The sequence below is a fragment of the Crinia signifera genome, chromosome 8, assembly GCF_055691185.1.
Source record: "Crinia signifera chromosome 8, ASM5569118v1, whole genome shotgun sequence".
Lineage (NCBI taxonomy): Eukaryota > Metazoa > Chordata > Amphibia > Anura > Myobatrachidae > Crinia > Crinia signifera.
This window is the reverse complement of record NC_139224.1, coordinates 61765948-61780620: the sequence shown is the minus strand read 5'-3', so window position 1 is coordinate 61780620 and position 14673 is coordinate 61765948. Positions and strand designations below refer to the sequence as shown.

General features: G+C 42.2%; 1 protein-coding gene across 5 annotated transcripts in view; it reads right to left on the bottom strand.

Annotated features, from left to right (window-relative positions):
- MEI1 (meiotic double-stranded break formation protein 1) overlaps positions 1-14673 on the bottom strand; it is a 237512-nt gene that overhangs the window by 149344 nt on the left and 73495 nt on the right. For all 5 annotated transcript variants that reach the window (XR_014454370.1, XM_083156559.1, XM_083156560.1 and 2 more), the window contains 3 exons: positions 7833-7949; positions 4484-4583; positions 549-683 (listed from right to left, as the gene is read on the bottom strand). Coding sequence is in view for 4 of the 5 variants with exons in the window: in XM_083156559.1 (XP_083012685.1) it covers positions 549-683; positions 4484-4583; positions 7833-7949 (352 nt within the window). In the remaining variant the exon portion in view is untranslated. The remainder of the gene's footprint in view (positions 1-548; positions 684-4483; positions 4584-7832; positions 7950-14673) is intronic.

The following is a 14673-nucleotide window of genomic DNA, read 5'->3' as shown; positions in this document are numbered from 1 at the left end:
AGTTCAATGTATTGGAAGAACCTCACGGACGCTACATGAAAGAGGAAGCAAACATAGTAGGAACATAAAAAGGCTTTGTATAAATATAACCTATCTAAGCATTTTTAGGAAAAACATGTATGTTTGATGGAAACTGAAATTAAATATCATTAAGCCCCTATGGCACCGTTGACACGGTTTACTCTTTACTGTATGACAAATGTATAATTGTTTCTCCAACTATAATGCTGTACTTTGGTTACTTATATGACTTTATACTGATGTATGCTATTTTTGTTCCAATAGAACTAAAAAATTGTTTACTTAAAAAAAAGAAAGTATAAAAACAAATTCCATCATTCCCCACACATTAATTATATTATATATATCCTATCCAATCATTTTATTTCTTATATAGTCTTAATTTTTACTTATACTGTATAAGGTTGTTTTATATTTTTATATATGTATAATTAGAAGGAGATGGATGTTTGAAGAAAATAATCTTATGTTTTAGACTAAGATTTTCTGGAAAGGTTTCCTACAAATTAACATCTCCCTTAACTAACCTTATAAAGGCAGATATTGCTCTAGTGGCTTCAATTGCAACTTCCAGAACAGGGCTATTCACAGCCTCCTTCAGTACATCTACAGCAGCTTTAAAAATGCCAGGATTAGTAAACAGCTTGATTTCATTTGGTTGCCTATAAAAAAAAAATTAAGAAAATCACAAAAAATGGTAAACCACTGAATAGTCATATGATATTAAGGCTAAGTCTTGAGGACATGGAAGTAAAAATCAACGATTAACAGATATATTTTAACACCTCTAACTTGATGTACCACACTTGAGTACCACAAAGACAAAATTATATGGGGCTATTGTTTCTTATTATTCAAGAATAGAAAGCTTAGAACATTGAAGCTAAGGGTTGATCTATGGTTATGCAGACTGACCACAACAAAAGAGTAATGCCAAGTATTTGCACATACTGTACGATCATGCAGACAACAGAATATACACGCACAAAAAACTACCATGCCATGCCTGCATTTTCCAAATCACTGCCCTTAGGGCTGTTTTAATGCCGGGGCGGCGAAACACCGCACGGACAAAAGCCGTGCTGTACACAGTAGCCCCTAGCCCCTCTGCCTGCACGAATAGACGCTGTGTGCACGCGCACAGCGTCTATTCACGGACCACAGGGGGGACACCCAACTGCCCCCCCCGCACGCCACGGGACACTGCCTGCGGCGGGAGGGAACGCGGGAATGTCCCAAAATATCGGGACGTTCCCGCGATAAGCGGGACAGTTGGGAGGTATGCTGTTTCCATCCCGACCATTGTAAACTTCTGTGTATGGCATTGGAGAATATATTCAAATATACTGAGAAGTACCATTAACTGTCCCATTGTAAACCCCTGTGAACCCTGTTAAAATAGAATGCTCCCCAGCCTACAAAGAGCTGCAGATGCACAACTTCTTGATCCTGCAATGAAGGCATGCAAAGGTAGGCAACCATATATACTGGGGATTAAACAACTGGAGATAAAAAGAGTACACAAAATAGATAAGAAAAAGGAAATAAAGGGAACCATAGATAATTACTTAGAAATGAATGTGCACATGCAAACTAAATTGGAAACAAAGAAAGTAGGCATAAAAGAAACATGATGGACACACATTGAAGCACATACTGGGGGTGATTCAGGTTCATTTGCAAAGCACTTTTTTTTGCTAATGGACAAAACCATGTGCAGGTGGGGCTGATGTAACATGTGCAGAGAAAGTTAGATTTGGGTGGGGTGTACGCTTCAAACTGATATCTAAATTGCAGTGTAAAAATAAAGCAGCCAGTATTTACCCTGCACAGAAACAAAATAACTCACCCAAATCTAATGGGCCCCACACACAGCACAATTTTCAGGCATTTTCTGAGCGATTTTACTAAATCACTCAGAAAATGCCTAAAAATGCATGTAAATCGCTGTGAGTATAGCCCACACAGCGATTTACATGTGCACCCCCGCCGTTCTGAATCTGCACAAGATTCAGAATGGACCTGCCTGTCAATCTAGAGCAGTTGCTCAGAAGCTCCTGCTCATTTGTGGCCTTGGATGTGAGCAGAGCCTTCTGAGCGACGCTGGACGCCGCCCTGATGTCCCACAACGCCGCCCCCCTTGACACGCCGGACGCCGCCCCCCTGCTCGCCGCACGAAGACACAGTAAAGACCCGTCGCCTACTGCCTCCCCCACTCACCCACTCCGCAAATCTGCTGCCTACCCGCAGCAACTCCCGGCCCCCCTGTCACCTGTCCTCCTCTAGCGGCGAAGTACTTCAAGCCGCATGTCCGCTCACACGTCCCCCTGCTGCCGCAGCTCCACTGCCACCAATGATAAGGCACCCCTATTTATTATTATATATATAACCACTGCCACCAATGACAAACCTTCCCTACTTATTTATATTTTATATATATATATATATATATAAAACCACTGCCACCAATAACAAGCCTTCCCTATTTATTTATATATATATATATTATATATATAACCACTGCCACCAATGACAAGGCTTCCCTATTTATTTATAATATATATATATATATATTTATTTTATATATATATATATATATATATATATATATATGTGTGTATATATATACGTAATGGAGATGATCCGGCTCTCCCGGCGCACATTGATTTGCGCCTATACCTCATTTTATAGCAGTTATTTAGCCAGCTGTATTGCATTGTATTTAGGTATCCATGGTGACGGTAGAAAAATTATGACACACGCCAGTGACGTCATACAAGAGCACCAGCCATGTGTGTGTGTGTGTATGTATATATATATATATATATATATATGTTCTCATATGAGGCATAAAATCATGTACCCAGTCTGGCGGTTAACACAACCGCAGCGATAACAGCATAAATGTCGGTAACTGCACACCGCAGTCCGTGATGGAGTGGTTACACTCTCGTCCAAGATTGACGCTAGGCCTAGCGTCGATCTTGCACGAGAGTGTAACCACTCCAGTCTGGCGGTTGTGTTAACCGCCAGACTGGGTACGTGATTTTATGCCTCACATGAGAAAGTGCTTTTATATTTTTTATATACCTGATTGTTGCTTTTGATATACCTGATACATGCACTCGCTGACCATTAAATGTAGTGGTGCGTACACACAAAACCAAGGTGTCTCAGTTTTGCGTGTCCTGTAATGTCAGCTTCCTGTCCCGGCACCCGCATTATTGGGGCACTACCATGGGAACACCCAGTGTTTTCATGGGAACGCCCATGAAATGCTGGTCGTTCCCATGGGCGCAACCCTCGACCCACTGCAACAGCACTGTTGTGTGCAAATGCCCAGAAAACACTGTGGGGGTTATTTTGGTTCACTCTTTCTGACAAAATCCTTCTTAGATGGACAAAACCAAGGCCCTTATTCTGGTCGGTGCGGATATATCCGCGTGCGTTCGTCCCGCCGATGTTTTGTGTCTGCGCATGTGCAGAGGCGTCTCTGCGCATGTGCGAGCGGGGCGTACGGCCAAATCCTGCATGATATGTGAACACTCCGAACAGGGGGTGGAGAGGGGCGTGAAGGGCTATTTGGGCTCATTACCATATGCATACGCCCCGCGTTTCATGGGCGTTCCCATGCAAACGCTGGGCGTACGTATGGTAATGCGGCCGTGACGCACGTGTAGGGGGCGGACATATGACATCGCCGGATGTCTGCTGCCCGCCCAGATCCCTGCTTTTGCACTGAAAAATGTCCGTGTGGTCTGAGGTTGCGGGAGCTGGTGGAGCACTCGGTCCTGCATTCGATGGTCTGCGACCATCGAATGATGGGGGAGGTTCCCTTAGATGGAGGAGGCGTATTCCGTGAAAAACACATGTGCGGTCCGTTCGGCCAGCTTCTTACCGCGTACGGACAGAGTTGGCGATCCATATGGAAGGCGGGGTTTCGCTCGCACGGTCCTGGCCGCATAATCGGATCCGGCCGCACCGATCAGAATAAGGGCCCAAGTGCACTGCGGGTGGGGCAGATGTTACTTGTGCAGAGAGTAATAGTTTTGGGTGAGTTATTTTGTTTCTGTGCAAGGAAAATACTGGCTGAATTATTTTACACTGCAATATAGATCTCACTTTGAAGTAAAACCCCACCCAAATCTAATTCTCTCTGCACAAGTTACATCTGCCCCACCTGCAGTGCACATGGTTTTGTCCATCTAAGAAGGAATTTGTCAGAGTGAACTAGAATAAGGGCCTCTGTTCGCTATGGCCACGAATGCATATGCACAGAACAAAAACATTGCGCTCACGTGCGAATTCGCATGGGAGCCCACCAACCAGATTAACCTCCCAAATGTACTTTGCAAATTAACCTGAATCTGTTCTGAGCTAATGCAGTATAAAAAAAAGGCCTGGTGGACTAAAAAAGAAGGTAAGGCAAGAAAGGGAATTAACTTCAAGGTAAAATTATTACCTTTTTAGAATTTCTGTAAGTAATAAAAGACCCTGTTTGTGCAGTTCCATATTATTCCTCTGCAATATGTCTTTTAAACTTCTTATCACAGCCTCTATGCCTTTGAAACAAAAGGAAAGTGCACATTAAATGAAATCAGAATATTTATATACATTAATTTTAGCCCTGTGTGCCTGTGACATAATTCTAAAAATAATGGCTATGCTTGTCACAGGAAAAAAAATTATATTCTGGGCTTTAGGACACATTGGTGAAAAATAGTGGGAGCTCCCAGGGAAACAAGTAGTGTGGCTATCCTTAACAATGACTGTTTTTTAACTGAAGTGGAACTATAGTGCTGTGTGAATGAATTGGGATAGCATAGTATTTTGTGTTTTTTTCAGGACATATTGTAGACAATGGTATGTTTATTGGCAATGCCATGGTAAGGTTATTTTTTAGTCCACACATTTCTACTATAGACTGAGAGGTGTAGCAAAGTCCTTCGATCAGCTCTAGTAAAACAGAGAAGAGAATCAAACTGGACCGTTTATAGCAAGTTACCATGTTTCCATAGGTAAAAATCATTAAAAAATGCCCCCCAACCCCTGTAAATGTAAATACATCTATGTATTCTTTTTTTAAATAAACAAAAATAGGTACTTGTTTCCTAGCACGGCGTCCGTCGTATGCATCGCATACCATTACTTAAGGTATGCGATGGGACCCGATTTTAGGGTTTTAAGAGCTTTACTGTACAATTTTAATATCGCGTCGCATCGTATGCCATTACAATGGCATACGATGCGATGCGATCAGACCCGATTTTTAATTGTACAGCCACCCTGATGGGTGATTACTATGTTAAATGACCCCCAGACCCGATTTTTAATTGTACAGCCACCCTGGTGGGAGATTACTATGTTAAATGCACCCCCATTGTTAACGCCACCCCCACTATCAACGCCAACCCGAAGCATGGCGAGCGCAGCAAGCTCACGAGGAGCGGCGGTATGCAGCGAGCCACCGAGCCCGAAGCATGGCAAGCGCAGCGAGCCCCGCAAGGGGACGCGGAATACATGTGAAGTAAGCCACTGCGCTGAGTTGAATTTATTTAGTGTGGCGAGTGCAGCGATCCACCGAGCCCGAAGCGTGGCGAGCACAGTGGCTTACTTCACATGTATTCCGCGTGCGCTTGCCACGCTTCGGGCTCGGTGTCTCGCTGCATACCACTGCGCTCGCTATGCTTTGGGTTGGCATTGATAGTGGGGGTGGCATTAACAATGGGGGTGCATTTAACATTGTAATCACCCATCAGGGTGGCTGTACAATTAAAAACTGCCATCCAGTTTATGTCGGCTAATTTCAGCATTGATTATCGCTTCCATAGTGTCATAAAACCCTGGTTTAATGCATACCCTCGTGGCTGACCCACTCGATCCTTCCCACCTTGTTATTTTCAACACGCATTCGTGTACATCGATTGTATTCCAGGTGTGGGGGTATTGTATTTCTGTAAGAGCTACTTCCCATTCGCCGTTTAAGTCTATCGGCTTCGCCAGTTTTGTCGTATATGCTGAAATCTTGTTTTGTGGAAATGTATCGGCTGATGCATTACTCTGCAACATTATGTAGAATGGTTTGTCATCCATCTTTCCCTTTGTTTCTATATATTTTAGCGCTTATGCTGCGACCCAACTGTTAAATTTTGAGGGGTATCCGTGCCACTTAACTAGCGCATATTTCCGGCCTCTGATCGTCTTATTTTTAAAAATCTTTTCCACTTTGTAAACCCTATTATAATTTTTTGATATGCTTTGTAACTCCCCTGGGTAAAAACTGCCGGTTATAGTCTCACCGTATAGGTCCTCCAGCTTGTAAAGCGGCTTAACCCATTTAGTGTTTATGCTGCGTATTACAAATATTTCCTCCAGCAAAATTCTGTTCGTAACCTTTCTGAAATATGTCCTTATATTTGGAAATACGGACGTGATCACCGATTGCTAAACAAACGGGTGTTTTCTTACTTCTAAAGTAATCACCGTACGTCGCCTTGAAGACTCTCAGCACGTTAGAGTCATTCACGGAACTTGGAGCGCACTTAATCGTTCTATGATAAGTGCTATTATAACTGGATATGAAATCTTGTAAAACATCTATATATCTGTAGGTATTCTTTTTGGTGAAATAACGCCACATTCGCATTTTTAAAGTCCTATTGAAACGCTCTATAACAGCGGCTTTCACATCATTATTGGTTGTGAAATGTTGGGGTACAGAGGGATGTGATAGGTCGCACAAGACACAAGGGTATGTTGGGTGGACCGCCCTGGATTTATTATTGCACTGAATTACTTATAGCAATAGTGGGGGTGTGCTACCTCGGACATGAAAATTAGCAAGAACAAGAAAAAAGAGGGAGAGATGTCCTATGTCGGTGCACCAAAGCAGAGTAAAACATAACTTTTATTATTTTCTTTTAAGAACTGCGAGATAAAATAAATACATACATATAATAGACAAGGGTGGGGTGACACATTGTTAAAAACTAAGGTGGCGGGCAGATGTCTGTCATATGCTGTAGTATATGTACTGATTTTGTTGAAAACAGTGTGCTCTTGATCTGTTATCACTGTACAGACCAAGTGTGAACAATATAAACAGGCAATATGCCTTTGGTAGTAGATGTTCTGATTGCCGCAAATACACTTGTGTCAGTTAAAGTGTGGCACGTTATCCTAGATTAATTAGTGAAAGTCAGAAGTGAGTCGGCATAAACCTTACAATCTCACAGTGTATGGGTGAGAATCACTCCAACTCCCTAGGGAGAGTCACTATCTGAGTCACTATTTCAAATGATATAAGTCCAGTATGGAGGCACTGAACCAGGTAATAACTAAAACGCCTATCGGCTACAGTCTGCCTGGTATAGGAGTCAGTACGATGGAGTACAGTGCCTGCTGGGTATTTATTCACTGTGCTAGTCCTTAGAAGGGCTATTGCGGCATAGCACGGTTCAACAGATAATCAAAATGCATAAGTAAGAAAAATAATAAACAGTTACAAACATCTGCCCGCGCACCGCTAGCCGGCACGCGCTTCGCAGATTTTAGCTTCCTCAGGGCCAAATATGTCATATTCTTCCTAGGATATATATAAGCCATTCTTTGGAATTAACTGTGTTGTAAATGATGCTTCATTACATATTTCTCCTAAATTTGCTTAATTTAAACTTATTGACTGCTTAAATGAATTATGGGAGGAGAAATTTGTGTGCGTGAAGTATGTTATTGCATTACATGTTTGTGCATACAAAATTAAAAGCTAATACTGTACATTATTGAAAAGAAAAAAATAGTTCTCCACATACCATATGCTGTGTGACATTTTGAGAAAAAAATCCTTTCCTCTGTCATAAGTAGCAGACAGCAGTATATTGACCAGATGAGGAATTCATTTGTGTTTGAGAGACTTTCAAACAAAAATTCTGCAAGAGAAACAGTGTGCACTTATAAATATTACATTGGACCTGATTCTGAGTTGGACGCACCCGTGGCCACTTTTTTAGTCATGCTATGGTAGCTAATTTACAAATGATGCCAGGAACTCTGCTCCCTCATAATGCTTACAGGATGACTGATGCTTGCGCAGTATTGTTTGTGCAAATTGTCCTGCTGTTTATCTGTTACACTGACACCTTCAGACATACTATTTGCCTAAGCAATGGGTTCCCAAAGTTTTTGAATCACGGCACCCCAAAGCATCAGAAATGTTTTCGCGGCACCCTTAGGCTAAAGGTATCTTATTTAGAAAGTCAGAAACAAATATTAAGTTAAATTAATTGTTTATATTTCATCTTTAGGATAAGTTATGTGGTAATGAACAGAATTCCCTTATGTTTGTCCACAATTTCACTATTATAAAAAACTTGAATTGGTCCTGGACCACCAACCCAGGGCACCCCTGCAAGTCCCCCAAGGTGCCACGGCACACAGTTTGGGAACCACTGGCCTAAGCCATACTGTTTGACCTGTGTACTACTGGAGTGCACCAGTAGAGGCTGTTGCCTGGAATCAGTTCTTTCTGTTCTGGACTAGTAGCCTGCAAGGAGTTAATCTGCCTGATTAATGGCATCTGTGATGCAGATACGTAACTTCTCTCTTTGAGACTGTACATTGCTGGTCATTTAGTTCTTGTGTCATTCTTGGGATTTATCTCTGTAATTACTAACAGTTCTGTTATGTTCTTGGATAGTATCCCATCTGATGTGCCTGTATTTGGTGTAGCTTTGTGCTTGAACTCCAGACACACTTTAATTGAGAGACTGATTATCTGCATGTTACTGCTGAAGTCCCATCATTAGATATACATACCTCCCAACTTTCCTGATTTTCACAGGACAGTAATGATTTTTGTGACTCCGCTGTGTATTAGCAGAGCAGCAGTTATTAGACGTTGTGTGCATACAAACATCTTATCACTGCAGAGAGACAGGTGGCATAGCTCAAAGCGCTGGCGATGCCCCCATATTTAGGGAAGAGGTAGGTGTTCCCCAAGGCCATGCCCATTTTGGGAATGTGCGGGAGTCCTGACTTCTTATGAGAGAATGGTAGACAGTATGTATATACTTGCATGTATGTGTATATATGTGTGTGTGTTTGTGGTCCGTTGGTCTTGTGCTTTTTGAGGAAGAAATTTATACCAATCAAAATTGTAAGCAATTTATTTGTACATATAATCAGATAAAATTGATATCATAAACACGGTTAATGTGTACACAATTTCATACATTAATAAAAATGGTGATAAAATACCATTACATGGCAAGCAAATTGTGAATGGATGGCAAATATTGAATCTCCACTTTGTTTGTGGGCACGTTTTTCTGAATGGTGCACCCCACTGATCCTATTAATATATGGATTCTGTCGGTATTGACTCCACGGACAATGTTAATAAGGGGGGGAGAGAGGGAGGAACAGTCAATGTCACTCACATATCTGGGATGGTACCCACTGATCCAAGTTTCACTTGGGGTGGTCCACGTGAGATGCTAGTCTGCTGATCTCCTTTGGATGTCCCCCAGTTGGTGATCTGGTCTGATTTTACAAATCGGGTACAAAATTGGGTTACCGGATTTGTACTCCGCAGTCCACAATGGAGGATGAAGTGGGGGTGCTGTAGCTAATGCGTTTCGCTGGGGGACTCCCAGCTTTTTCAAAGGTGGCCTTTCATTTGCAGATTTGCAGTATTTATACCTAGGTGCCAATATGGCGCCTGATAGCACCAGCTGTTACTGTTTTTCCATAAATATAGTACATTCAAATTTATTTCATTTTTCATGCATTTAAAAATCACATTCTATTAATGTAAACACTTATATCAAATAAAATTCAGAAAATAGAAGGCAGACATATATCTAATTATTCTTAATTCACAGAACAAATTTTCCATCCCGGTCACGTGACCTCTTTGTTTATATCACATGACCACATCATATATGGCTGTTTTATTTATTTACTATAATGTATCCCCTGTAGGATGTTACCTTTAATTTGAGACATCAGCGCTGGCTCACGGAGTATATACCGATCGTCCAGCACTGTGCGCGATCTTTCTCTCCGGCTGTTGTTCCCTGGCACTGTTTATCCGGAAGTCTCGGCTATTGCGGGTTTCTGGTACAGTGCCATAGGCAGCCCGGCGGAAGTTCATGCGTTCCGCCTTGCGTTCCATAGGGGTTTCCTTCCCTTTTTCCTGTCAGACGGACATCCATATTAAGTCTCTTGGTTTGTTACCATGACGACTTATAGTTTGTCCACCAGATCGGATATTTATACATTTTATTTATTTGCTTATTACTTAGAGATAGTTAGAAATAGTCATAGATTTTCAGTATGGTAATCGGTGTCAGGTATATTATATATATATATATATATATATATAGACTCCTGGTATGTTCGGCACTCCGGACAAAGATTTTCAAGTACCGCGGTGCCCTTATAGTGACTGGTAGAGGGATCTGTATCCCCTGTCCTGAGCCCAGGCGCAGGGGAAGAAAACGGCACTCACGGATTTGGAAAAGGTATTTATCAATACATGATACGTGAAAGTTACAGCATGATCAACGTTTCAAGGCAGGTTGCCTTTTCGTCAGGATGCGCTGTTATGTGCAGATGGTGCATTCACTGCACCTTTGGCACCATCTGCACATAACAGCGCATCCTGACGAAAAGGCAACCTGCCTTGAAACGTTGATCATGATGTAACTTTCACGTATCATGTATTGATAAATAAATTTTCCAAATCCGTGAGTGCCGTTTTCTTCACCTGCCCCAGGGGATACAGATCCCTATATATATATATATATATATATATATATATATATATATATATATATCGTATTCTCAGTTCTACCTCATAGCCTATAATAATTCATTGAAAATCCATTAAAAAAGAAAAAATCTAAATAAAATGAAATTAAATCATAAATACTAAATAAATGTAAAAATGAAGAAAATACATATATAGAGAGTACATAGGGCAGCTGAATAAAAATTCCTCAATTTTGGGAAATAATGTTGCACAGGTCGATAACAGAAACAGGACATTTCTCACTTAAGGGTCATATATATAATTTTATATTGCTCATGGTTACAGATCAGATCACCAACTGGGGACATCCAAAGGAGATCAGCAGACAGCCTACCATCTCACAGGGACCACCTCAAGTGAAACTTGGATCAGTGGGTACCATCCCAGATATACTGTATGCCCACAAAGTGGAGATTCAATATTTGCCATCCATGCACCATTTGCTTGCCATGTAATGGTATTTTAGCACCATTTTTATTAATGTATGAAATTGTGTACACATTAACCGTGTTTATGATGTCAATTTTATCTGATTATATGTAAAAATAAATTGCTTAAAATTTTGATTGGTATAAATTTCTTCCTCGAAAAGCGCAGTTATTAAACTCTTTCTTTCTTTTCTGTGCATGTTTTGGGGACTGACAATCCACAATCTATAACTGCAGCTTGATTTGAGAAAAAGGGCCCTACGCATCGCCTGGTTATTACCCTAGTGGTAATAGGTACTTGTGTACTTTCACAGCTCCCATCGCATGCCATCGCATGCCATATGTAGTGGCATGCAATGGCATGCGATGCGATTTTACTGTGGTTTTATGTATTTTTGATCTATGATCTGATGCGATGCGATGTCATTTTTCACTGAAATTATGGACATGACATGAAATCATGTAAAATGCACCCTAAATGTCATTTTTCACACTGTACCACCCCCACTATCAACGCCAACCCGAAGCGTGGCGAGCGCAGCGAGCCGCGGCGGTACGCGTCCTACGACCTTTTCATACCCCCACTATCCACGTCGGCGTGGAGTTGAGAATAGAAAGTGTGGCGAGCACAGCGAGCCACCGAGCCCGAAGCGTGGCGAGCGCAGCGAGGGGACGCGGATACCTTCACAGGTATCCATGTCCCCTCGCGGGCTTCACAGGTATCCGTGTCCCCTCGCCACGCTTCGGGCACGGTGGCTCGCTGCGCTCGCCACACTTTCTATTCTCCACGCCGACATGGATAGTGGGGGTATGAAAAGGTTGTAGGACGCGTACCGCCGCCCCTCGCGGGGTCGCTGCGATCGCCACACTTCGGGTTGGCGTTGATAGTGGGGGTGGTACAGTGTGAAAAATGACATTTGGGGTGCATTTTACATGATTTCAACTCATGTCCATAATTTCAGTGAAAAATGACATCGCATCGCATCAGATCGCATGCAATCTCATGCGATCGCATGCGATGCGATTTTTCCGTATACGATGCCCATCGTGGGAGCCATGAAAGTACACAAGTACCTGGTAATATACAAGAACTCTAAACTTATCTGTATGCAGCCTGTCTGCGATAAATGCTCTAAAGGCCCAAAGCAGCTCCCTTTTACCATGTGAGCTCCTTTCAGCTCAAAAGCTGCACAGTGTACATGGCGCAGCAATGAGCAGTGATGCACGGTTCCCTGATATTACCAGCAAATGAGCGCTGGGGTGTACAGCTTTCCATAATGTCCTGCTATGGAAAGCTGTCCACCCCTGCAAAAATTGCTTGCACAGGAGAACATTGTTCAGTGTGTGCACCTTACTGGGATTTTGATCATCTGCCTGTTACTGCTGAAGTACATCTTTATGATACATCTATTTATTCCTCATAGGACATAGGGTTGATGCTGGGGTGTAGGGTTCTAGAAAAGAACTAAAAGAACAAGGGCACTAAGCTTCAAAAGTGATAAAATGAAGAGTGATAAACAGCCAGCCAATCAGTTCCTACCTTCCATGTCATAGGCTGTGTTTGAAAAATGTTTGTTTGATTGTTGTTCAGGTTGTTTATCACAGGTTATTTTTTTATCACTCTCCATTTTATCACGTTTGATGCTTAGTGCTTCTGGCCCCAAATATGTTATGTCTATGTTTTCTACTTTGAACACTTTTGTAATTATCATAATAATAATCATAATGTTGACAGTAACCCCATTGGCATATGTCGAAATATCATTATGGGTAGCCCAGGAACGCTATGCCTATTTACATAATTTTTCACTGATTTTACTATGTTTGAGATATGAAAAAAAAACATAGAAAGAAAGATACATATTGTAACGTTGGTATTTAGACACTTCTTCCATATGTGATAAATTATGGAAAAATGAAGTTATAAAATAGACATGGAACGCAACATTTGCATAATGAGGCACAGAAATGCAAATGTACTCAGTGGTAGATGTATGAAGCAGTGATAAGGGAGGAGAAGTGATAGCAGGGGCGGATTGGCCCACCGGGAAACCGGGCCGTTTCACGGTGGGCCGGCACATTTTGGAGGACTAGCGGCCGCCCACCCGCCATGGCTGGACAGGGCAGCTGTCCCTGTTGATGAGGTGAAGCCTGCATGATGCATCCCACAGGTCAGTGTAATGTCTGACACTCCTCTGCGTATGTCCGGACACACTGGCTGAATGTGGGCCCTTCAGTGTTCCAGTATCGGCAGGTGCATAGACACTTGTTAATGCCTGTGGGTGAATGGGGGGGGGGGGAGGGGGGCATTTATCACCCCCTTCCACTGGCAGTTAGTCTAAATCGACATTTAGGGTTTATTAACCTTTATCAAGATCTTGACAGAGGTTAATAAAACTGAAACGTCGATTTAGACCACCTGCCGGTCTCTTGGCTTTACTGTCATTATCCTACAGTATTGTGGAGTGCCGCTCCCCCTCCCCAAATTTCACCCAGCGGTAAATGAGATGGCACCAAGAAAACTACTAGAGACGTGCCGGGTTATCTACATCATATATATATACATATATAGAGAGATGGTCAGTCTGGCACTCTCTCCTACTTGTGGACAACTGCCCCCGGTGCCCTTCTGGAACTAATGGATAGAAATTTGGCTGTAGACAAAGCAGAGGCACTCGGTGGTCTTAGAAAACAAACTCTGGACACCAGTTCTACACTAAAGGGGCTGAGAAGGACAGTTCTGTCGAGTCGCATGACCCGTTTTTTACATGCAAGTAAATCGTTTAAGTCATAACCCCTCTGTTGTAGCTTCACAATGAACTCATCCAGTTGTGTATTACACATGGAATCACTGCTATTGATCCGCCTATACCGGATCATCTGCGAGTATGGCAGGCTATTGATCAGCTTGCGTGGGTGACAGCTCTGGGGTTGGAGCATGGTGTTGCGATCTGTCTTTTTTATGTAAACCTTGGTTACTAAATTGTTGCTGTGTCGACAAATGTCGACATCCAAGAAGTGCACATTATCGCAGTCAATTTCAAAGGTAAATTTAATGGGGCTATCTGTAAGATTATGAGTACAGATTAAGTCCCTAAGCAAACCCTGATCCCCTTGCCATAACACAAATAAGTCGTCAATCAAACGTTTAAATAATAAACAATGGTCATTGAAAATTGCAGCGGAGAAAAAAACATCAGTTTCAATAGAAAACATGAAAATGTTTGCATACGTCGGCGCGACCGACGAGCCCATTGCGCAGCCGCGCAGCTGCAAATAGAAAGAGTTGTTATACAGAAAGAAATTATGATTCAAAATCAAGTCCATAGACAAAACAATAAATTCAATTCTGTTGGATTCAAAGTTACTATGGGTCAGCAAAAAGTTCCGTAATGCAGCCAATCCCATGGA